This window comes from Buteo buteo, chromosome 22 (genome assembly GCF_964188355.1).
Source record: "Buteo buteo chromosome 22, bButBut1.hap1.1, whole genome shotgun sequence".
NCBI lineage: Eukaryota > Metazoa > Chordata > Aves > Accipitriformes > Accipitridae > Buteo > Buteo buteo.
Genome location: NC_134192.1, coordinates 5,049,985 through 5,076,062, shown reverse-complemented (window position 1 = coordinate 5,076,062; position 26,078 = coordinate 5,049,985). Strand labels below are relative to the sequence as shown.

General features: G+C 46.0%; 1 protein-coding gene across 5 annotated transcripts in view; it reads left to right on the top strand.

Annotated features, from left to right (window-relative positions):
• Positions 1 to 26,078, top strand: part of GAB3 (GRB2 associated binding protein 3) — an 81,678-nt gene that overhangs the window by 35,371 nt on the left and 20,229 nt on the right. For all 5 annotated transcript variants that reach the window (XR_012654007.1, XM_075054366.1, XM_075054364.1 and 2 more), the window contains one exon: positions 23,910 to 24,213. Coding sequence is in view for 4 of the 5 variants with exons in the window: in XM_075054364.1 (XP_074910465.1) it covers positions 23,910 to 24,213 (304 nt within the window). In the remaining variant the exon portion in view is untranslated. The remainder of the gene's footprint in view (positions 1 to 23,909; positions 24,214 to 26,078) is intronic.

Genomic DNA, 26,078 nt, shown 5'->3' with positions numbered 1-26,078 from the left:
TTCACTATATTTTTGCTTTTCTTCTTTAGTGTATTAGTTTATTTTTGTCAACTACTAGCTTTTGGATTTAATTTAGCTTAGATCATTTTCAGTTAAGATGAGGCACATGGCTTTAGCAAATTGTGAGCTCTCACCAAGTTAGCTTTGCTGCTCCTGTTAGACTTTTTTTGGTCCTTGCTCTGCTGGAAGATTTGATGCTTCCAGACTGGTGTTTTTCTCTCGTGGTTTATTACTGAATCATAAAGGTCTTGCTCCACTGTATTCTCATCTATTTTATTTGCTGATGAGACATACTTCATGGTCCTCTAGTTTAGCAAAATTATTTTTATAGAGAATAAATAAAACAGAAACACAACTGAAGGATCAATGACTGTTCTCTTTGTTTAAAATATATATTATTCTCTATATGCAGAGTTGTTAGGTATTCTCTGTATTTTTAAAGGTCTCCAGAGCTTGGGTCAGACTTACATAGAATTACGAGTTAAGCATTCTAAAGTTCAAACCACTTTGTTCTTCATTTGTGATTAGTCTGGTTTCTCACATTGTACTTCAAGCCTTTGGTTTACGTACTTGAAAAATGTTTGGTTACTGAGCTGCTTATATTTATAATACCATAAAAAATCAAAATATATGGTAAATTTTGACTTTTTTTAGAGAGGGAGAAGAGTTGAAGAAACCCATTGTGCTGAAGCAGCAACACAATGCAGTCTTGCATAAGCAAATGTATTTTGGTTAAAAATAAAATGTAAAATTTTTGAGACACAAGGTAATTAATTTGACTGCATTCTGGTTTCTTCTAGAAGAGCCTACCCCTTCCAACTTGGAAGTTTCTAATTACTGACACAGCTGAGAGTGAACTGACCACTGCTGCAGGCATAGGAAGACTGAAAGCGTAAAGAAGTTCTAGAGCTTGAACAAAATCTTTCTCATAACTTAAGAAAAGAATAGTGAGAATCCCTATAAAGAGCTCTCTGAAACATATGGATTATGAATACACAGAAATAGAAAGATCAGTTCACAACATTCATACAGTCCATTAGCTTCAAATAGATTTAAAAAGCGTGTCTGATGATACTCTGGCTGGGGTTTGCCTGTTATTCAAGGGAGCTGTGCAGAACCCACCCCTCAGCTAGCATCTCCCATGGAAGGGGTGAGCATCTAACATCATTTGCACTGAGCTTGTCTGGCTGAGCATCTTCTAGGTAGCTGAGAAATGTACTGCCTTGTTGTCCAGACTTAAATTCCTTTTCATAACTATAGGTAAAAAATAAGTGTGATTCAGAGTTTGGCTTCAGCTGACCCATGGGTCGAGCTGCTGTTGTTTGTTGTTGTAATTTCTATAGTTACACTGGAAGCACTCTGGGCATTTAGGTATTTTGACTGCCGAAAGCCAGAAATAACTAGTTGGAATAAAAGTGTTAATAGTCTGATGGCTGTGTGTGAGTCATAGCCACAGTGGCCTTTGAGACAAAGGAGAGATTGCTCTGAATACAGCAGTGGAGAAAGCCCTTCCTCTGTGCAGCCTTACACACTCATTGCAGGTCAAATTTAAACTTCTTTATTCAGAGCACAAACAGCTCTTCTATTTATACAGTCTGAGCTCCCATACCCCAAGATCCCTGTATCATAGAACAAAGAATCATAGAATCATTTAGGTTGGAAAAGACCTTTAAGATCATCGAGTCCAACCGTTAACCTAACACTGCCAAGTCCACCACTAAACCACATCCCTAAATGCCACATCTACACCTCTTTTCAATACCTCCAAGAATGGTGACTCAACTACTTCCAAAGAAATACTTAAGGGATCATTGCAAGACTTGCAGAAGCAAACCCTGCCTTGCTCTCACTGCTGAATCCCAGGGAGACTTCTTCCCAGGCAGCTCCTGGACAGGGAGAGGTTAATTGTGCCTACTGGTTTTGCATGGCCCACTTGAAAGTCAAAATTAGTGGGCATCCAATGTTCAACACCCAAGAAGGTTTCCGCGTACCTCTCATGCACACATTCATATATGCATTCATGTTCAACTCGCCTCTCTGTGGTGCGTAGCTTTTGCATTAGAAGAGGAAGCGTCCTCTCAATTTCATACTATACACAATGCGTGTGTTTCAAATACATACTGTGAAATAGCGTTTTGCAGAAAGAAAACCTTCACTGTCTTTGAAGTGAGAAGGTGGTTAAATAGGAGCACATCACTTAGTCGGAGTCAAGATTCTCACTTCATCTTGCCAGGCACTGCTGAGACTTTGGGCAGTGAAAATGGCAGGGAAAACTTGGACTATAGCCCAAAAAAATGTGGGCTCAATTCCTTAAAGTATTTTAGTTTAAATGAGGTCAAAGACTATTCCTGAGCTTGCTGTGAAGCATGTGCTTAAATACCTTCTGGAACTGGGATCTAAACTTGGAGGGCAAATGATTTGGCTTTTTTTGGTACCCTCAGGAAACAGCCTGCAACAGAAGAGTTTCTGTCAGGTTGAATTTCGGAGATTAGATACTGACTGCCCTTATCCTTTCGGACTTGAGAGATAGGGTCCTTCCTAATTGTGCTAACCACGCTGAAGTTTCAGGATCAAAGTGCTCCAGGGTGTTTGTTTGTTTGCTCTGTGCTCAAACAGCCCTTATCTCACATCACTTTTTGTGGGATTCAGTTAGAAAAACCAGTGACTGTTAACTTCACGCTTCTGCTTACAGCTCCTGACACGATCGCTGCTCTGTAGACAGAGCAGATCGTGTTGAGTTTCGTTGTCACCGTGAAGATACAGTACCAGGGCTGTGGCATTACAGCAGCACAGCTTCCTGCTCTGTGGGCAAGCCTGGAACTAGGTCAAACAACAAAAGCAAGTAATTGTTGAAGTATTAGAAGATGCCTATCTTCAGGAATGGGGCAAGGGGCTCTGAGCTCTGTAGCCAACCCGCAGACCATTTTTTGCAAAGAATTCCGGGAACTTCGTGAGAATGCACATAGAAATTCAGGATAATCTAACATTTTTGCTGACATGAAATTTGTCTGTTACTATGAGAGCGCATCGCGATGCAGAAGGACTACACGGTGCCATGGTGTGGGATGCCTATCTGGGTTTGTGTCGCAGTGCAGCGTGCCTGTCTGGCCTTGTGTCAGAGACCCAAGAGCTCTAGATGGAAAAATAAACAAACCCTGGGATGCGTCGTGATGCGGCGTGCAACTGTGCAGGGAAAGAGCTGAGGTCTGAAGCAAGTCTGAGTAACAGGCTCTCTCTTCTGGGGCTTTGTTTTTCTGGTATAGTAGAGAAACAGCCTAAGTCTATGGGGACCTGAGCTGCAGTGCTTTGCATCTTTTTTGGTGTTGTTATTTTGGGGATTTGTTGTTGGTTTTGGTATGGTAAGACTGCTCTCACACCTACACACATAACAATTATGTTATGCCTAGATAGACACCCTCATTGCTGGCCTACTTTACGCTTGCTTACCAGTACAAACTATTACATATATACCATGACCTGGTCTTTTTAATGATAAAGTGGTATCAGGCATATTTGCATACTTGTTCATAAATAAAATTCTGGATGTGTCTGAATTGTGACTGTAGTCACCAGCTCAGAGTCTGCTAACAGTGAGAGCAGGGGGGGAAAATCTACACGTATGAGAAGCTCAAAAGAATCTGTTAACGTGCATTATTCTCACGGTCCTTGTGAAGATGGATGGTGGCTTTTTACTGTACAGCAAGCAAAATTATTGGGTTGAATTGTTGGAATTAAGGTGTGGTGAGAAAGACTAATTACTCAACCCCCGGATACCTTTTAAACTGTGGGTGAGTAGATGCCCCATGCTGTGATGGTCCGTCACTGCATTTTTGACATATGTGATTGAGAGTGGAAAAAGAGCATTGCATGCAACACCATTGATCACAGGCTACACATTTTTTTCAGTCTGGGAGTACTAGTAATTTTATTTTTAATTTCAGTGGCTCCCCTCATGATACTTCCCCAAACTAGTTCAGTCACCTTGAAAAAGTTTTCCAATATAAAGCACTAATTCTCGTACAGCAGTGATATCACTGATTTTTGTAATAATTTAAATGAGAAGGTAGAAATCTTTGAATTAAATTATAATTTCTTAATCTCATTTTTTTTTCCACAGGCATTTTTTCATTTCTTTTCTTGAAATATGCTTTCATTAGTTGTGGTGTAATGATTTACCACTGAATGGAGTTTTTAGAATAAACGGGGCACTTATTTTTGCTAACAGGGATACTCTATATCTGTCCATAAATATCTAGGCATTTGTGTAGCTTAATGTACAATTCCTCATGTTCTTCATGTTATAATTTTGATATTGAAGAGGTACCATTGTGGAAAGCTTTCTTTCCCCCAGCAGGGATTATTTTATGTGATTTGAAACAAGCTGCATTTGACTGGAATTGGAATTCAGTAAAAATGCACAAAAGCATTTAAAAACTTTTTAAAAGGATTTTAAATTAATTAATTATGTGCAATTACCTACCAATAGGATAGGTAGTTTTTTCTGTGTTGAATTTTTCACTAGGTTTTGATTGCAGTTCTTTTTTTTTTTTTTTTTGTAAAAACATTCAAATACAAAATTCCAGTTTCTTTGACACTACCTATTTAGAAAGCAGTAAGTGAAATACACATAGGAGTCAGAACTTTAGTGCAAACTGATAAACTGCACAGTCCGGTACAACTTCCTTCTGCTATTTAAGAGAACTGCTGTGCACTGAAGCTCAAAGGCATGATGTTACCCTTCTTACCACATTATACAATTATATTATAAATCACATATGCTGCTACATATCAATAACAGACCTGAATTCCCTTGAAGCTGAAAACCTGTGAATGATGTCCATGCGCAGAAGTGTTAAGTATGTTGAACTCGTGTGTTAGTGCTTATTTGCAACAGAAATGTGACTTGGCTTTGGGACAGCTCTGCTTTTGCTGGGCAGGAAAAGCCAAATCTTTTATTTCTTACCTGCTATGAAACACACTCAGAAACAGCACAAATACAACGACCAGCTGCAGAGGTGGGGAGAGCTGTTGTCCCAGTCCTGTCCGAGCAGTGCCAAGCAGGGAGGGCTGACATCAGCAGCAAATATCTGCAGAGAGCCGACGGGGCTTATAGCCGGGCTGGCCTGGATATGGCCGGAGTATTCCCCAGTGCCAGGGATCCCCAGCTGGCACTGCTTGGAGTTTGTTGGCCAGAAGAGTACAAAATTACCTTTTTCAGCCAAGGATCCTGCCCACCAGGGGATATATGTTCACTTGTTCAAAGGAATATCACTAAAAGGCCAAGATCATTCCTACTCCCAATTTGAAGAAAAGAGTCAGAAGCAGCCAGTCTGCAGGTGAGTCACACAGGAAAACACTAGGACACATGACTTGTACATAGTGATTTTGCCTAGTGATGAGTAAAATACAAGAAACAACTAAAAGCTTGCTTGGAAAAGCCTTTGTTTGAAGTACATGGTTCCTTAATTCTTTGGGAGCTCTCAACAGATCTGCCGAATGACAAGAGAGCATCTAGGTTATGTCCTACCTTGCCTTTACCAGCAGCAGCACCGTGTGCCAGAGCTGGTGTGTGGAAGGACAGTAATGACAGCTTGAGTGCCACACAGTTATTTAAAAGCTTTATCTAGGGCTCAAGATGGAGCATGTCCTGGTTGCACAGGCTGGCTTTTATTTACCTGGGAGGAACTGGAGCTCTTGTAAGTGCCATTACAAATTCCAGTGCACTAGTTGCGATTGTAAACTCCTTGGATCAAAACCCGTCTTATTTGGTTTTAATATTTTTGTCTAATGAAGCAGGATCATGGATGAAGGCCGACAAGGCCATTACAATACCATGTTTGCATCTAGCCCTTTTTTGGATTCCCAGGGATGCACGGGTTTGTCAGACTGAGGTATTAGCTTCTTTCATGATTGGCAAGAGAGTGGTCCAGTGCCTTTTTCCAGGCGTCCCCCCACCCCAGCCAGTGCCAGAGCCATCAGCCTAGCAAAGGTGATGAGGTTCCTCGTCCTCTTCAGCCGAACAGTTGTGCTGAAAACATCTGATCTAGCAATGTCACTTTTAAAGGCTGCTAAAGTGATGAAAAAGATGCAGAAGACTGTTAAAGATGCAGGGAAAGCAGAGCAGTCCTCCCTCACCTCAGCCACAGCGTCTGCCCAGCATCACTGACTGCGCTGGCTGCGGAGGCAGAGGAAAAGCTGCAGGAGGAGGAGGGGGAAGCTTGCACAACTATTACTTGCTCTCATCATCCCAAAGGATCAATTTTCAGACCATTACCTACTTTCCCACACATGCAGACACACATACCTCACTGATCTGGAGAGGATTTGTAAGTTAGCATCTGAGGAATGACTATCAATATAGAGACAACATTTGCTTTAGGGGTTGTTAGTGGTTCTCCAGTAATGGCTGATGCTGAAACCCAGAAGCAGCACAGGCCCGGCTGTCGTACTGGAGACAATGTACGGTGCTATCAGCTTATTTTTCTCTAAGGCACATGTGGTGTCTTTGGGATCTTTTAAATCTGTCTTCAGCTTAGTCACAGAGCAGAGGCTTTCTCCGTTCCTAAGCCAGCCCGACAGACACAGCTATCTAGCGAGCCAGACTAGCCCTCTCCAGCACAATCGCAGGAAGTTATTCCAAGCCTCAGACAAATCCCATTTCTATCTCTGGAAGAGTAAAAGGTCAAAAAACACCAGGCTGTAGCTCTGCCAGCAATAGCAGCCCCAGCCGTTGCAGCACGTTGCGGGGCTGAGCAGAGGGGAGCACCAGCCCCGCGGCTGCGCCCTGCCACGGCTCTGCCCTCCTGGTGGACCCGGTGGCTCCTGCCCACACGTCTCCAGGAGGAGGTGGAGGTGCACAGGGCTCCGAAAGGGCTTCACGGGCTGCGGAAGAAGGAAAGCGTAACTACAAGGTTACCAAAGCAGACTTTCTCTGGGAGGCAGTGGAGCCCTCTGATCCCGCTTACCATATTACTGTTGGCGTCCAGCCACATCCCCATCCTCTCCCAGCAAAAGGCAGCTTAATTAGCACAAGTCCTGATTAGCTCTTGCCCTCTGCTTGCAGTGTGCTAGCAAAACAGGAGGTTTCTAGGGCTCTCTGCAATTCTCTAGCAGCAGCCAGGTGCTCCAGAGCCAGCTCTCCAAGCTGCCCTGGCCTGGCCATGCCCGCCACGCAGCGCTTCGGACACTTTGCTGTTGCAGTGGCCGCTCCTGCAATCAGAGCAGGGACATGAGGCATAGTCTTTCATCATTCCTCCCTGTTCTCATAGGATTTCAGTAACGGCCTCTTCCCTCCTGTTGCTTTGCTGGCTTCTCTGCTTGGCGTTAGCAAAGAAGATACCTCATAACAATGCATACAATGGCCAGCCCTCGGTCTGATGATTCAGAGGGCGATGGGGCTACTCCACCCATAGTAAAAACTTGGGTCTGATTTGGAGAAACCCTTGCCTGAGGAGCTGGGAGGACTGTCGTGCCTCCCTCATCTCGGGCCAGGGGTTTGCTATCAGCGCTCTGCTGGCTGTGGTGATGTGAACCGCTGGGGACGGAGCTGCTCCTCGCTGAGGTTCTTCCCGCTGAGCTGAAGAGCCCAGTCCTTTCTCTGCATGATCCCTGCACTTCATTTTTTGTTTGTCCTTTTTCCTTCAGCTTTCCTGCTCCTCCCATTCCTGTCCTGTCCTTCCAATTTACTTGCCTGTCTGGGGCTCCCCTACTCTCCCTTTGCAGCTCTCACTTTAACTCTCCTTTTGAAAACACTTACTGTTGCTCTACTTTTGCTGTCCTCCTAGGACATAAACACTCCTGAAATTACCCATTTAAACACAGCCCTCATCCCTTCTCCTGTCGCTACCTCCAAGCGCCAGCAGGCCCGTGATACCCACATGCTGTCGCTCCTAAATTAACCAGGCAGGAGTCTAAGTGACAGAACCAGGGGGCAAAACATTGCCTGCCAAAATAGAAGTGGATTTGAGACCTGTTAAACGAAGAGACCTGCAGTGACTTATAGCTCCTGTATGCCTGTGCAGAGCTGCAGAGAGCAGCACTTACAAACAACGGTGGATAAAGCCTGCGCTGGGGCTGATACAGCTGTGAGCTGCGCTGTCCTTGCTGGTGTGGCACACTGGCACCTGCTGGCACCTGGGTACCTCGTTTGGCCTGGAAATGTGTTTCAGTCCCTTGCTGAAAAACCTCGCAGCTCTACTCCCCACCAGTGCCGGACAGCTTACTCTCCTCCAGGATACCGTATTCTTTATAAATAGGGCTGAACTGATCCGCATGGCTCCCGAACACCACATTTCAACTGAGGGCAGCAATAAGGAAAGTCTTATTTGTTTTTCTCTAATAGACTGAACACTGTGGGTTCAGCCCAGAGCTGAGGTTGTTTCATATGGTTTCTTTGTTGTAAATCTGTCTGTCTCCACACCCTCCCTAAGACAAATGCTTTGAGCGGTGGTTTCTTTGCCAGTGCGAAGGCACTGACTGTCAAGGATCTGCACTCTTTGAAGCAAGCTAAAAGCAAATTGTTGGGCACAAACCTTCAGTTAGTTAACCGTTCTGCAGCTGGGGCATGGCCGGTGGGAGGAGGAAGAGAATTCAGCGTTGACTGGGAAGGGAGTGCTGTACCTTCCACACAGCCAGGAGAGCCCTGTTGATTAACCCTGCTTGCACGTTCAGCTGATCAGGAAATGGTTATATCTGTGGAGAATTTGGAGTTTTTATGTGTCTACTTTGTGGTTTGAGCAGATCTCAGTGTATAAGGCTGTCTTGGCATTTCTGCTGTTAGTTTCTCTGTTTTCATGGATCACTCCCATGGGATTAGAAGCAATAAAACCGACTTAAAAACTGAAAATGAGGTTATATGATTTCAAAAATCAGCAGAGGAACTCCAAGCCAGCCTGAATTTCACTTCAGCTCCTGTTTTGCAGTTCAAGTTGACAGCATCATGTTAGCATTAGCATCAGCCATGCTTACATTCACTTCCTTCTGAAGCATATGCAAGCACTGCAGACTATGCAGAGGACTGTACGCTTTCAGTTTTGAAGATTTGTAAAATCTGGGCTGGGTGAGGTATCGTTTTAAGACCAATGGACAAACTCTTCCCATCAGAGGAAAGCAGAACGCAGAAATCGTGGTCATTACCGAGGTCAAGAGGGGGCCCTTCACCCCAACGCAGCGCGTGGCCTCGCCGGCTGGTTGGGATCACACCGTCCCAGGGAGCCCTGCAGCCTCACCGGGGCTGGAGCCAGATGTGCTTCAGGTGCCCCAGATGTGCTTCAGATGCTCCCCCCATTTCAGGGCACAGGGGGGAGCAAACGTACAGGTATTTACAGTGGGGCAGAAGGTGTGTAGGTGACCGTTGCACAGAGCTGGTGGCACTGACCTGCCGTGACCGGCAGTGAGGGGCTGCCCAAGGCGTGGGGGGCTGTGAAGGCTTCGTCACTCACAGGCGCTCGAGTGAGGCAGGGTAACGGGGAGGAAAGGGGATGGCCAAGGAGCTCTTCCTATTCCCCACTTTCTTGCAGACTTGCCATAGGAGAGGGCAGCCGGGTGGAGGCGTGACAGGCCCTGCCAGCCTCATGCTCACGGGACACAGCAGCCTGGGTCCGAAGGATCCCTCGTTTCTTTAGCTGCAGACACCAGGAGGGTGCAGGGAGGCACCTTTGCCTGCGGCAGCATCCCATTTACCTCCAGGGAGCACCGATGCCATATGTTTCTCCATTGCCGGTTCATTCAGCGCCGGCAGCAGAGCGCGTGGGACATCCCCACACAGCAGCAGTCCAGCCTCGACGCCTTCTCCTCCTCTCCGGTCCTTTCCCTCGCCGCCTCCAAGGAGCCCTGGTGCTCCCACCCTGAGCGGGGCATGCAGCAGGGAGGCAGCCGGCAGCACACATGCAGAAAATGATGCAGTCACAGACTGCATCCACGTCCTTACTGCTCCTTGGTGACCTCATTTTCTGGGTGTAGCTCAGTGCAAAAACCACAAAAAAAAAAGGGATAAGGAAGGGAGGAGAAGAGACAGAGAAGAAGTTGCAGAAAAGCAGAAATAAACGCTGTAGTTTTGAAAATGACTGTGGAAAAACCCAGCTGGCTCATTATCCTCACTTTTGTAACAGTAACATTGATCCTATTTCACCATCCCACAAGTACATATTCTTCTGATAGTTTTACAGTTTAAAAAAGATTGAGAACCGGATAAGCTGCACAACACCATTGCCTTCAACCACGTTTACCAGTTTACATTTACGAAGAATCTTTCGTATTTCATAGATTAGTGTGCTGACAGGTTGAAAAATGATAGAAAGGGAGCTATTACCCTTCTCCCACATTGCTCATATTTAAGTTATTGCTGAGCACATTAATTGCACGTTGTTCCCAATAGATCAAGCTGAACTTTCATTTCTGAAATCTGTTTTTACTCCCAAACTGTTCCACTATTTGTGGAGGTTGGCAGAGAGTTTTACTCCTGCTGTACTTGCAAAAAATCTGCATTACAAAATACTGACAACTGGCCGAAGGTAACCCCAAAGAAAAGGCACCTGCTCAGGAAAGCTGGCCCATCCTTTTGCAAGCTGCAGCTTCACAGAGGAACAGACACATTTTGGCTGGGCCTGAAGAGCCAGGCAGCGTGCGAGGGCAGGCTTGCCAGCTTCCTCCAGCCTGGGCTGCTCTGGGGCAAGCCACAGTGCTCGAGTCTGTCGTGACGCTGATATCACAGAAGTGTCATCGTGCCATCAGTCACCTCACAGCACTGAACCACTCTGGATGTGAAATCCATGGGGTTCTACAGAAATGAGCGCTTTTTTTCTTTCTCTCCATCCCATTTTGGGGAGCCCTCGTCGCCCTCCCTGGCCCCCAGCAGCCCTCCCAGGATTTCACACGCGTGGGACCTGGCCCTTCGTGGCACGGCTTGGACCGCAGCCGGCTGGTGAGGAGCAGCCCTGCTCCTGCCCTTCCCTTTCCCCATGGCCGGAGTGGGGAATTTCAGACACTCGCACTGACACAGGGTCAGGGTGGATAGTCGGGAGGCGGAGGTAGATGCACAGCCAGGCAGGGCAATGCAGTGTATCGCACCTCGTCATTTTAGTGCCACGTTGAATTTGGGTTTACCACACCATGGAGACAGCAGGACACTACCCAGTACTAGGGTGGGCACATTCCTGAGTGACACCAATCTGCTGCCCGCAGGCCAGCAGGTAGGAAGCTGGTTTGGAGCGTCCTCAACTTTCTGCCTGGGTTGTGCACTGCTGTGGCCACCTGAAACCCAAACTGTCCAGGCAAAGCTGGTGTTTGGCAAGTCTGGGGGATTTCCTAGGAAACAAATCACGGTACATAGCTGTTTTTAATGCTGCTGTGATCAGAGCGCAAGCCTGTAAATATAAAGGGATACCAGAATTTGGAGTGTTAACGATAAAGTGTGCAATGTGCCAAATGTAATTGTTTTCCTTTTGCAGCCTGTTATATTCAGATGTTGAGGAAATGATTTAATATTTCTGAACATGTTGTGATTTCACCGTTTGGTTCAGCAAGGGAAGTTTGAGAAGTCATGCAAATTAAGATAAACATTAAATATGCTGTTAGTACTTTATTTGCCATGCTGAGTTTTTTCTATAGCGGTGCTATACAGGGTATGCCAGCCCAGGGCATGTACATATCTACACATCAAGACAAAAGTTGCAGCAGTAACAGGGGACTGAAAAAACTTAACCTATATGTGACCCAAAATTGGAAGGACCGGTCTCAGGAGGTGAAAAGAGAAAAGACTGAGGATGAGCGATACAGCTAAGGACCGGGGCGCACAGTCCTGAGCCTGTGCCAGAGGCGACTGGATTTGCGCCTTGGTGCTCATTCCCAGCTCCATCGGAGTCTTGCGCTCAACGGGCCGGTGTGAAGTAGGCAGAGCATGAAACGATACACTGAGAAAAAACGCGCGGGTCTGCAGAATTTCACAGGCATCGTTGCCTTCCCACAGCAGAGCGGAGAAATGTGCAGTTATCTCCTAAGCATGGGAAGTTTACATGATGAATATTTGGATACTCTAGCTGACTTTAACCAGCTGACTTTGTGAAACGCACCTAAACTGTGAAGGAAAGTGAAGCTCACAGGGTGTTATTTCTTCAAACTCTTAGCCCTGAAAACCCTGTTTTCTTGGATGAGACTTAGGGCGCAATGGCAACAAAAACAATCCTGACAACTCAGAGAGAATTCTTAAACAAACAAAAGAAAACCTGGCACAGGGCGCATTGTTTATATTTTTCCTAACATTTATGTATTTTAAAATAAAAAATGACTGGCAGTGGATGCTGTATATTATGAGCCATATGAGTGATGACCACTTTTCCGCAAACTAAGGAGAATGAAAAAATAATTCTAAAAATGTTTAAAAAACAGCTCAGCCTCCTGTGAAGTGTAAAGCAGAGATCATTTTAAGACAGCTTTTAAAAAAGAAGAAAACCCAGTTCTGCAAATGTTACACTGCCTAGCAGAATACATAAGGGTAAACCAAGACAATTTAGTTGATGAGAAGACAGCTGAAAACAGCAGAACTGCAATCAAAATAGATTTTTAATTCCTTAGCATATCTGGTTTTCCAATATTGTACTTTGAAATGAGCAAATGGGTGTAAAACCAACTGTTGAGCACTTCCAGCCTCCTTCAGTGTTGTTGAGGTTCAGCTCAACCCCCTCTAGAGCTAGCATAGGCCATCTAATATACCCACCAGTAATAAGCATTCGTATTTACATATATGCAATATAGGAACAGACTTCATCCAACGCATTTCACCATGTGTTTTGGTTTGTGTCTTACCCGCACTCTTAGTGTACTCTTTAATAAATTATGATATTTACTAAATAGGTCTGACAAATAACTCTTAGTTTATAATCTTGTTTGTTTTCTGTAAATATTCAGTGAGGGAATCTGGCCAGTGATGAGTGGCTTCAGCTGAGCGTCTGAATCACGCAGCACTGTTCCCAGTTTGAGACTGGAGAGACCCAATTTCTTGAATTTGTGTTTCAGTGTTAAAGGCAGCCTGTGTGTAACCCACAAAAACCAGGCTAGACGCATGAAGGGAGAGTTCATCTTCTGATGTGGTTGACAGAAAGGCTCCTCGTCAGTCCAGAGGCAGATTTTCTTTATCCAGATAATTTCTTCATATCATGTTTCCATTTTTGGGAATCTCTGCATTTCTCAGAGCTTCCTGTCAAGAGAAGGACCTGGCCCCCTCAGAGCAAATGGGAGCTTTGCCATTTGCATCAGTGGAGTTTAAATGTCACCGCAAAGGCCGGGTGGCTCCCATGAGACTGATTTCAAGCCAATACATAGATCTCAGCAGAGATCTTCAGAGTCCGTATAGCTAGGAGCGTGCAGTGAAATCAGCGCCCTCTTCCACATGCCTAAATCCAGAGCTCATCTGGATACTAGATAGTTGCTGTTACGATATTGGACCTATTTCTGTTTTTCTTTCTGTCTTTGTACATATGTCCAGAGAGGATGGTTATTATTTTCAGCAAATGTGACCCGCTCTCTAAGACAAGTCCTCCCACATATGTGCACCTCCTCCCTGTGTTTCTGCCTGCCTCCTGCACACTTCCTTTCTCCAGGCAATTTTAGGAGTAAAATGAAGGGCAACGGTCAAAGCCTTTGCAGCGTGTAGCCATGAATTCAATAAGGATATAAAAAAGAACAGTCCAGATTTGGCCCCAAGTGGATGTGGAGGATATGCCTTTTTACTCCTGTGCGCACCAAGCCGGGAGATCAGCTGAACTGCTGAGCAAAACCCCGAACGCGGGTTCATTTCCCTACATTGAACCACATTGTTATGATCAGGCAAAAGTGTTACAGCGTAAACATTTGCGGCTTTTATTCTGATCCTGCTGGCTACTCTGGTTTTCTTCATTAGGTCTGACAGCGTGTTGTTGAAGGGTTTAGTTTAAAAAAAAAGAGCGGTGTTGTGGTCCCCTACTCAAAAGAGTCGCTTTGCCCAATTTCCTGTTTATGTTCCTTCTCTTCGGAGCCGTCGCATCATGTGAGCACAGACAGTTATAGATAGGCTGCATGACTGTTGCTGACCTCACACCACATGTTCAGTTAACAAGGTGAAACAGCAAAATTTGTTCTGTTTGTGTAAAGAATACTGAGAAAACTGCCAGTTCCAAGTAAAATAGAGGGAGAGGGACTCCCGATAGCCCAAGGCAGGGTGCAATCTCCAGGCAGTTCTTTCTGGTCTTTAACTGCTTTGCACATCTGTATTTACATCGTGCTTGCGAGTTACAAGAAAGGGGATTAGCCCCAACCCTATTTCTTTCCTTAGCGAAGCAGGTTTGGAGTCCTTCCATAAAAGCTATTAGTTTAGCAAATTTGCTCAAAATTTGTCCAAACTTCAGTCCCTTTGGTATATACATTTTCCTATACTTGCTTCCAAAAATGACTGAAAATGCCTGTGACTTAGCTAGCTTCAGTTATCCAGTAGATGATTATACCCAGCATTTGTATTTCAGAACTGTTGTTCTTTAAACAACCTGGGAGCAACCTGACTTTTATTGAGATCTGGAGGATTTGTGCAGAGCCTTCTTAAGATTATGCAAGACTTAGATTAAAGCCATTCTAAGAAATTGAAATTTACCTCTATTCAAGATTATATCTTATTACTATGTTGGTATTAAAGACTTTATTGTGAACAAGTCAGAAAGATCTTAAGGGTTTCCAGGCCATTTTACACAAATAGTTTTCCTGTAACAGTAGGAATTGCTATTGTGCAGCATGAGGTTTCAGTGGCACTTTTCCCACTTACAGAAAATGAAGTTACATTGTTAAATCCAGGAAGACCTGTGTCAGTGTGGTAGTTTCTCCTTTCTCCCTGTTTTCAACTCATTTCTGTAAAAAGCCCAATCCTGCATCCTGAGAAATCAGAATTTCATTTTCTAACTGACAAAAGGAGTGGCACTAAGCCAGACCAGCGGTTCTCTGTCCATCAACCTCTGCCACCTTAAACAGGTAAATAAGGATTTCAGGTGGAAAAGTTGCACTATAGATTGGTCAAAGCCAAACACACGGATGTGACTGCACACCTGTGGGTGTATGGATAAGCACCCTGATTATCAGGAACACAGTGTAACTTCAGAGGCAGGTGTATCCCTGTGACAGGTGAACAAATCACAACATATGCAGCATGTAATGATCAGGTACCAGCTGTCAAGTGCTTTAGGATTTAAAGGTGGAAAAAAAGCAATCCAGAAATTTAAGCTGCATTCAGGATCATAATAATGTCATTTTAGATACTACACATAAACCTGCTGTGAGGGAATATGGAACTAAAACTCTTGGCTAGCTGGCAAGGCTGTAAACATCCTCATGTAAAGAGTCCTGCCTGTAAGTCTTCACTGTCAGGGAGCTTAAATGCCTGCAAAAATGTAGCAGCAGTCAGAAGGTGTCATTTGGGGGGCAGCTTAAGGGAATTAATGTTTCATAGTGCCTGCCCTCAGGAAGGCAAAAATGTGCTGGAGGAGAGGACGGCTCTGGGTGGGAGGAGATCCTTGAATGGCTTTAATCACTTCAGTGCTGTCTTCTGCTGCTGGGACCTCTACTTTGAGCTGTGACCTACTTTACATCCCCATTAAAAGTGAAAACGACAGACAAAATGAAACAGAAAGGAGGCTGACGATGTGAGTCAGTGCCCACCCCTGGCTGCCCCAGCAGTTTGATACCCCCCACCATGGATGCTCGGGCTGCAGAATGCAGGGATCCAGGTGGGACGGGGTCCACCTGCCTGCCCTGGGCAGGGGCAAGGCCAGCTGGCCAAAATACAGTTTCCCTTCACCTCACCCGTTGCAGGATCATTTTGTTGAGAGCTGGTGACCCAGTGGGAGCGCTGGCAGCCCAGGCAGCGGGTGGCCGGCGCGGGGCCAAGGCTGCCCTGACAGCGTCTGTCTGGGCTCTGCCCCACCTGGAGGATCCCAAGTTTGTGCGGATCTCACTCTGCAGCTGGCTTTCTTTTCCTCAGCTTGATTTTTCATCGGTTCTCCAGATCCCTTTGGGCGCTGCTTTATAACAATGCCTAGTCACAAAAAATTTCAGTGGCTTCCTGAAAGCGTGTGAGACTGACTTTACTGTCTTGTTAGTCCCAATGAAACACAGCCAAGTGCAGTGGGGGAGTTACTTTATTTATTTATTAATACCAACTGTGTCTTTTTACTGGCGCCCTGCAGATGCTGTCGGGATTGCTGGCCAGCCCTGGTCGCTTGGTGCTCCTGACAAAACCCACTCAGCCACAAGCCTCTCCCTGGGAGGTGCAGCCCTCTGGGTTTCTGCCCTGTGGTGGCAGTTGGCTGTAATTTCATAATAACTGATCCTTACGCTTTCTATAAATGAGCTCAAAGGGGTCTGCGCATATTTGCAGGGCAGCTGTTAACAACAAAAGCTCCAAGCTTTCAGCACCACTGCTGTCAAAATAGGAGGAAGAATAGAGAAGTCATGCCCTGGGATGACAATGGGGAGGGGAGCTTATTTACTTCATGCCTGTGTCAGGGTTTCACTGTTAAACGAATCCACTGAAATAGGATTGCCATCCTGCCATCCCTTCCTCGGTGTCTTGTTGTTATGGATTTCACAGGTAAGGCTTGATCGGCCTGGAGGCATTTCTGTAGCCGTGGGACACAGGGAAGCAGTGAGCTCTGTGAAGTGGGGGGGACAGTCCTGTCCTGCCTGCACCATGTCCCCCAGGGCAGGGCAGGCAGGCAGTGCTGTGAAGCCATTTGACACATTTCAGTCCCCCCAGGCGACAGGGAGCCGCCGTGTTTTTCTGGTGTGGTAGGGCTTGTTGTAGCCCAGATCAAAGCCGGTGAATTCTTTCCCACAGCAAGATCTTGCGGGATGAGATGCCCCGTCAGCATCTTCCCCTGCAAAGCCCAGGGACCCATCCCGGTGGCACGACCGCAGCACCGGTATTGCTTTTCTGCGGGAGAGCCCCTCGAGACCCACCTGCCAGGAGCCATGGGGAAAGCGAGGAGAGGAGAGCAGTGCTGCTCCCCTTTAGCCAGCGGTGTCTTGTCGAGGAATTCCTACTTGCACGAGGAGTGAGGGGGTGCTCTGTCACCTTGCCAGTGTCCTCGGAGGAAACCTCTAATCAAAATGTTTGTGAGACACACAATTCTTAAGAGATTTTTTACTGCTCTGACTAAAGGATCGGGGACATGAGTGAAGTGACATTTCTTCATCCAAGCATCTGCCTCCTACCTTCCTCCCCAAAATGCAGTGGTGTTATTAATTTTACTTTCAGAACTTGTTTTCTTATCTTCCACAAGGTTTTTAAGAACTTAGAAATCCCAAGTTTTTGGGTCACTATGACTTTGACCCTTCACGCCCAAACGAACCCATTAGCTTTACAAAGAATCTGCATGTTTATTAAATAGCAGTGACTCATTCCGTAGTAGATGTTTGTATATGTAAAGCACCATAAATATTATGGATTAGGATGTAGATCAGGCAGTGGGAATGTGTGTAGGTTAGCAGGCAGCATATGACTTTTTCTCCTTCTTTTTAGTGTGTGCCATTTTTTCTTCATAAACCACAGGTTTCTTTTTTTGAAAAACAGAAACAAAGGAAACCTCTCTGCTTCTACAGGACGTCATCTTAGATGCTTTATTACAAAGCTTTCATTGCTCTTATAGCGCAGGAAATTTTTTGGTTAGTGTTTTTAGTCAATTAATGTATCTGTATCACTTTGAAAGGAAGAAGGTATTTCCCCTTCAACTATGCACCCGTTGCATCTCCTCTGAGGAAGATTCATGCTGACTTTCTTGAAACAAGACTCATTTAGAGTCATACTGAAACTACCATAATCAGAAAGACAAGTGACTCAATAAATGACTCACGACTTAGCAGATGGAAATACAGTGTTAGACTGTAGTCTGTCCTGAACTCATTGTATGATGGTCCTTTGCAAAGGATGAGCTAGACCATTTGTGCTAGTCTCTGCTGAAAGTTGTTTTGTATGGGAACACTGGGTAGCTCAGAGCTTTTTCCCACCAGAGCTGAGCCCTAATCTTGAGAAAGCAGAGCTGTAGTGGGCAAGAACAGGCAGGGGGAGAGAGAGTTGATGCCTTTCCAGCACTCACAGGAGTGCACCTCAGCTTCCAGGTACCCAAGCAAAGGAAGAAGAACTACCGCAGAAAATTTCTGCTTCTATTCTCTAGGTTAAATAGAATTACATGCCTGCAGAAGCAGAGGAAGGCCCTAAAGGAGCAGTATTCCTCTCTGAAATTGAGTATTTATTGATTTTTATTTCCCAGCCATAAACCATGAGTTTCAGCCTCTCACTGCCAAAGAAGTCTGTGAGATCTGAGTAGAAAATAAGGGAAACCACACAGCAAGGGACACAAAATCCAAGAGAAGCTTTAAACCGGTGGGTGATGGGCAAGAAGCTCAGCTGCACCCAGAGCGCTGCATGGGGACACACTAGAAGGGACAAGCAGGCAGCCTCATTAGGGAGAGATTTATTACACAGAGCTGATGGGAGCTGTAGACCAACAGCCACAATTGAAATAGCAAAACCGTAACTCCAGCTGGGGGACAGGCTGGGTGGTTTAAGAGGTCTTTTTGATCTCACATTTCTGCAAGTGAGTTAATCAAGTGCTATTACCCAGCAAGGCAGGCTACCGAGCAGCAGGCGTGAGCCCTTCTGCAAGGTTCTCGCAGTCTGAGGAGCACGAGCTGCGTGGGGTTGGCCCTTTTCTCTTGCAAGAGTGGCATGAAGGGCTCCCAACAATGTCCTCAGCTCTTTGAACGCGAAGATGCTTGCTGGGACCTGGTCCTGACTCCTTCCCAATGCACAGGTCCCTCTTGCAGAGACCATACTCTGCAATCCCAACACCTCCCGCTCTGTGCAGGCAGGGAAAACTCTCTTAACTTATATGGTCTTAATGGGCTTAGACATCAGCTGCTTACAAACCTGTCTACATATGAATTTTAACTTCCTCTTTTAAGTCATTTATAGGAAATGCTATAGAGTTCCGCCTAAATTTTTTTCACCAAGAATATGTTTTAAAATTGTTCTTTAAAAAAAAGACAAGCTTTGAAAACTTGCGTCTCAAGTGCTGACACTCCTGCGGGACTTATCATCGTGCAGCTCTGCTAGTTCTCTTGCCCCAAGGATGCCTTGCAGCTCCAGGTGGCAGAACCGCAGTGAGTAGCAGGAGGAGCACGGTGCACACAGGCGGTCGCAGCCTTCAGCCAGCCACGGGAGAGAAGCCGTGCCAGACCCTTCTCTGGTGGGATTTGACGCTTTCTCTTTCCAAGGGAGTTTGCGGCATGAGAGCAATCCCAAATGTTCAAGCTTTTCACAGTCGTCCCCATCGCTGAGCTCTCAAATTCTTCTTTCAGTGTCAGACCTGCCCACAGCAGGCCTGGGGATGAGCGCATGTCCTGTGCCCAGGAGCATGGCTGCAAGGCTGCCGGGCAGGTGAGGAATCAGTACACATCCACCATTTGTTCTGCTTCCCCTTGCCAGCCCCTTTGCTGCATTCTGTAAAATGAAGATTATCCTCATGGGGGAGTTGTGAGCATTAATTTAGCTGGTAAAGAATTTAAAGGTTTTTGGCTATTCTGTGTTTTGTTATTAAAACCAGAAAAAAAACAAAAACCCACCGGACAAATTATATTTCAGGCCAATTTACCTCATTAGGTTGTATGTGCTTTAATCAGTTGTTTAGATCTCAGACACTGCATATTTTGTACAAACAAATGAAAACGTGGTCCTCAGAAGGTAAGCAAGGAAGGTCCTTGGCTAAACCTTTCACACGCAGACGCTCACCTCCCATTCTGGCCTTGTTTACCAGCGAGTTGTTTTTTCAGCACATAATAGGTTTGCTTGTGGCCTGTTTGATCTGATGTTGCCGCAGCGGAGCAAACGTTCGCATGTAATAGCAGCCCTTTTTAAACCTCACACCACTTATTCAGCAGAAGCAGAGATGTCAGATTGTGGAAGTAGCGATTGCTTTCTTAGAAACCCTACTGAAATGGAAACAGAGCTATTCCTCTTCCCTTCAGAAGTGGCTCTGGAATTCCCAAAGTGAAAAATTCAGGAGCAAGAAGAAAACACTGATAGCTTGTGTTGCACAGAGCAACGTGCTGGCGTCTGACCAACGCTGCTGCAAATTCTTTCTTTCTTTTGGCACCGAAGTATTCCACTACAAGGGGCAGATGAAAATTGTTCTAGATTTATGTTGGCTCTTTTCTGATTGTAGTTGTGCTTTTCTGATAAAGCCTTCTCTCTAATGCCAACAAAGCTTTGAAGGACATGTAAGCGTATCATCATTGTATCATTCCTTCATCAAGAAGGAACTAATTTCAAGAGGCCTCCAAATAAATGTAATACTTTGCGTAGATCCTTCCCATAGTGTAAGTGAGGAGCCTAGGCTGAATCCCAGGAACTGGTTCCTATTTAAGTGTATAGGTTACTTCATCTCAACCCTGCTGTGGCACCCACACTGATTTCAAGGGGGGATGAGCGCTTCAGTGTCTTTGAAGATCCGAGCCCGCGAGTGCTGATTCACCCGCGCTGCTGACTCAGGCTGCGCCTATCTAAAAGCTGCCGTCCCTTGGCACCTCTCCCTTCCCTCCGCTCCAGGTCCGCCGGCGGGTCGGCGGCACAGGCAGGCCGTTTGCTCTGGTCTCCGCAGCTCACAGCAAGATACCACCATCGGTTTCGGAGCACAGTGATATTTGGGGCAATGAACGGCGGCAGCCGAGGGCTGTTAGCTTGTCTGCGCTTGCGGTATCGCCAAAGGGCAGTTCCTCCGTCCCTCTGCACCCCCCACCTTCCTGCACGTGTCCTACAGCTCCTGCGTTACCCCCACAAGAAAAAACCACCCCATTTTCAGCCGGACGGGTGCTGGCTGGCTGCGGTGGCCCCGCCACGAGCCTGGGGAAGGCAGTGAGGGTGGCCGTGCGGGAGATGGAGAAGGGAGGCCCACCCTTCCCAAGGGCGGTGCAGATTTGGGCAGCTATCTGGCATTGTTTCCCCTCAGCCCTGTTTTCACGGCTGCCCGGCTATGATAGCCGGTGTTTTCTCACACAGCCTCAGCCCTGCTCTCCTCTGCCATCATAAGCCGCGCTGACCAGGCACCTCTCCATCTCCAGTCTCACAGCGCCAGCCAGACGATAAGCCTGATCAAATTGTGTATCTGCAGGGCAACAGATTATCAAGCAGCTTCTCAGCTAGTGCAAAACCAAAAACAGCAGAGCCACAGCCTCTCACACCACGCCGAAGCCCACCTTCACCTCTGAACGGAGGGACTGTGAGCTTTTCCACAAAGCACGGTTGCAGTTTTCTCTTTCACCAGCTGCCTGGGTTGTGCTGAAACTACAGACTCCTGTAGACCCATGAAAATTAAAATGCTAAGGAAACGGGGAGAGGCATTGGACCATCCTGCCTAGAGTGTTGTACTGGCCACCAGTAGGTAGTCCTGAGCTGGTCCCAGTCTCGGGGCTGAGCTCCCCCATCCCACAGCTGCGTGGGTGCCAGCTAGGCAGGGTGTCCCCAGCAGCTCCCCCAACCCATCCCCTCCTTCCTCACCTTGCTTATATGCAGATAATTTCCATCCATTTTCCATCAGAAGGAGCCAGGTGTATTTAAGCTGCAGGGCTGGCAGCTTTGGGAGAGGAGTGAGAAGTGGTCTTGCAGTCTTGGGGAAAGAGCTGATGGCTCCTTCCCCTCTCCACCTTAGTAGCCTGCTTCTCTGGGATGCAAAGAAGCAGGTCTCATTTGGCTTATGCTTCCTGAAGCATTTCTCTTTTGTTGTTTAGGGGTGCAAGTGTGTTAGGGGATGTGACCTTTCTGTCCTGGTGCATCCGTGGAGTGTGCGTTGAGCCCGTGCAGCGCTCGGATTGCAGGTGGCAGAGATGTGGACTCTTTCTGGGCCTGTGCACATGAGATACCTGCTGGGCTGTATTCCACTGTTGAGGCTTGCTCGTCAGGGAAGTGTTTTCTCCATTAAACATTTTTCCTTTGTTTCTATTTCCTTTGAGGGGTGTGTGTGTGTGTACGTTTTTTTCCCGGCTCCCACAAGACTTGTCTGAGATATCTCAGTAATCTGTTATCTCTAGCTACTTTCAACAGAGGCCAAATCACTTTCAAACCTCAACAGGTCATGAGGGTCAGACTTAATTTTCTTTGTGCAATATGCTTTGCACCTCACCTCTGCTTCCTGTTTATTCCTGATGTGACCCTCCTCTCTGAAAACTCCTCTTTTATACAGGCTGGTATGTGCTTGTTCAGCCTTGCAAGAGCTCCCTCTCTGATATTTCATTCTCTGGTCCCTGTACCTTGTTTTTGAAGAATCTTTTGCTTTCAAAATAGATTAAGGTACTGCCAGGCTGAACAGACTCACTTCCAGATAACTTTTTTGATTAATATTGACAGATTATGAAAAGCTTGCTCCACTGCAAGAAATACTCTTTTGAGTAGGGAAAAAAAAAAAAAAAAAAGGCATTTTCTTGACAAATGATTGTTGCTATTTTTTTGTTGATCATTTTAACTATCCCCATGCCTGCGGGAACTCAGTGTCAGCAAAATCTGTAGTGCCTGTATTGATCCTAAACTGTGCCAGTAAGGATTCTTACATCTTGGTGAAAACACACTGAACCCAGTTATTTTGCCTTAAGGCCAAATGCTTGGCTGTCTTTAAACTGACAGGCAGATCCACTCCTTGCAAAATGAGCATGATTTTTAACTCGAACACAAGCTATCACCCAGATTTATTGTCATTTTGACAAGCCATTTTGCAAAGAGCACTTGAATAAGATTGAGGTAGGGAGGTTGTGGTGGTTGTTGTTCAGATGTTTCTTTAATGAACTTTTAACTCTTGTGAAGGCAACTAAAGCAGCCAGTGGCTGTACAGTTATTGCAGGCACCTGGGCAGTTGCCTCAGCTTCAGCTGCTCCCTGGCAGCCACCCGGGGCCTTGCTGGTTTGGGCATGACTTCGTCGAACACAGTTTTTTATGGGGTTTGGTAAGGACGAAGCTCCTAACGCCTTGTTTCAGCTTTTCTCTGTGGAACAGAGCTTGGGGTGGATTTCTTTGGGCCCTCAGAGTAGGTGTGTTGGTGACAGCTGTAATCAACACAGAGGCACTTATACTGTTGGTGAACAAAATCAGCTGCTGGAAAAAAAGGGAAAATATGTTATTTTGTTCCTAGAAACTTGCATATAGCTTTATAATGTGATGCTGCATCTTAGTTCTGCCAGGGCTTCATTTAGGCCTGTATGGGACCCATACCTTCAGTCACAAGGGTCTAAAAGACATCAGTGCTTACCAGGTTTGGTTTGGGTTGACAGTCACTTGAAGCAGTGCCTGTGTAAATAGACGTCCTTCTGTAAGGTTTGGAAGTTTTCTGTTTAACTTTTTAGCACTACAACTCCCGTAAGGTTTGTTCTGGTCTTTCTGAAGTAACTGGCAGCTCATTGACAGCTTTTTGTTAGCACTGAAAACAACAGGAGGGAAGCTGCAGAGGTCATCTGGAGCCCTTGGCTTTGCTGGGCCAAAGGCATCTGTTGCCAGATAATAGCTCTTACTGCAACACAGGGTGCAGTCCTAGGTGTTTTCATTTCAGAAAGAAAAATGTGTTACCATCTCTTCTATAGATGAGACAGTGAATTATCAGATCACTTCAGTTACACCATGCTGGCAGGCTGAGGGCAGGAGGAGGGGAGAATTCTTGCACCTCTTGACCTCCAAAGGGACAACCCTCTGCCTTTTTTCCTATCACAAATGCAAGCTGATAGCAAGCACTTCAAATCAAAGTCACAATTTGACCAGCCTATCAAAACAACTATAAAACCTAAAAGAAAGTAAGGATGTGTGGGCTGATTGATATATTATGTGGCTGGCACTAAAAGGGCCCTGTTTGTGCCATTTGCAGGCATGGCGGAAGCGTTGGTTCGTGCTGCGCAGAGGCCGCATGAGCGGGAACCCAGACGTGCTGGAGTACTACAGGAACAACCACTCCAAAAAGCCCATTCGGATCATCGACCTCAACGAGTGCGAAGTGCTGAAACACTCGGGGCCCAACTTCATCAAGAAGGAATTTCAGAACAACTTCGTCTTCATCGTGAGGACCACCTACCGCACCTTCTACCTGGTAGCCAAAACTGAGGAGGAGATGCAGATCTGGGTGCACAACATCAGCCAGATCTGTAACTTTGGACATCTGGAAGATGGCACAGGTAGGATCATGCTCATGCTTGTCTTGGGGGTTGGGAGGATGACCGATGTCTGGGCTCCTCCACAGCAGCATTCGGGGTGAGAGGAAGCATGGACCTTGCTGGCTGGTTGGGCTGGGCAGGTAGCGTGGGATGCTCTTTCCTATAGCTCAAGGCAGCCCTGAGATGCTGCTAAACCGTGATTTGAAAGTTACCAGCGATCTCATTTCTGCTGGGTAGAAATAATAGCTGGCTGCTTGGTCTCACTTCAATGAAGCAATTCCTGCTAGAATAAACAGCATGTCCTTAATAAGAAAAGGTACTGTTTATGTGAAAAGCTGACTGAGTGTTATCTTCTGGGGCCTTTTATTTCATTACATGTCCCGTATTTATTTAGTTTGGCTTAATGTAAGACACCTGTTCTAGGAAAGTGTCCTGCAAAACTCACATTTTCTCAGGCTTTGCTGGATATGGAATGTGCACAGACTTGGGTGTATATGCACGTACATAAATCAATGACAAAAATACTGAGGTGTCTTAGTCTATTAATGAGAAGAAAAATAAAGAAAAGGTAGAGGACAGGAAAGTGTTAGAAGTGCGTGTCTAGACTTAAGAGATGGTCCTGCCAGTGAAGCATAAAGTCAGCCTGTTTTGCTAGGACCTACACCTGTATATACTCAGTAGGGTGAATGTCTTGGAAACCTTCCAAAAATTAACCACTCCAGGATGGATGTAGCCAGTAATTAAAGCCGGGACTTGTATCATCATTAACTTACCTTTCAAACGAGACAATCGGGCTCAGATAACAGCAATCTGTCTTTCCCTTGACATTTCCAAGGGGCAGACAGAGCAGCAATTTGAGAGCTTCATAGGAAGTGAGTCAGAACGAAGTCCTTCGCCGTGATAAAAGGTAGTGCAAGAGCAGAAGAGGGTGGTGATGGAGGGACTCGATCCCAAGGGCAGTATGTTTGGGGGTATCATAGTGTGGCTGAGCAGATTATCCTGCCGTGGTCCCTGTATTGCTGCGCTCAGACTGCTACTGGTGTCTGCAACTGCTGCATAGCCATACCATGACCTTGTAACTTGAAAGGAAGCAAAAGGCCATGGTGAGTTGTTTTATTTTAATCTATCGTGGTTCCTGGCCTTCTTTAATCTTCTGTTCAGTAGTTTATTCTGAGGGGAAATGGGAGTGGAAAGAGCACTGCAGTGGTCCTGTTAAATCATCTGATGTCTGCTCTCTTTCCATTCACGTTAGAGACCACCAGGAAAATGTGCTGACATATTTTTATGTGCCAGTACAAGCTGCCCATGAATGCAACTTGCAAACTAGAGCTGGTAGCTTTGGGGGATTGGAGTCAATAGCCCTTTGGAGCTTGGATGTAATTAGGGATATTCAGTAACCCCCTTCCTACTGATCTGCCCTTGTTGACACTGAGATGTTGGTTTTGCGTTGCTACTTCTGGTGCAGTACTATTTTAGATGTAATTTTACCTATTACTCTAAAATGAAGGTAAGTCTTTTCATGCAAACAGAAAAGAGAAAAATAATTTTTGTATCTCAAATGTGTATGCAGACTTCTGCTGGCACTAAGTTGAGAATGTGCATAAGAAGATGGGATCTGTGGCAGAGGAGCTAAAGCAGCAGCTGTCCCCAGGATAGATGCATTTATACTTGGAAATGTCTGTTCTGTTATGCTGGTACAGCACAACATTGCTTGTAAGATTTACACATGGGCAGTACTCGGAGTATTACACAGTGGTATTTCTCTCCCAGCAAAGATTGCTGGTGTAGACACTGACGGACGAGAAGTGACAGCTCTTGGTGCGGCAGTTGGGAAAGCTGACATCCCAGCTTTCCACTCCATTCAAGGCGGATGTTATCCCCCAAGA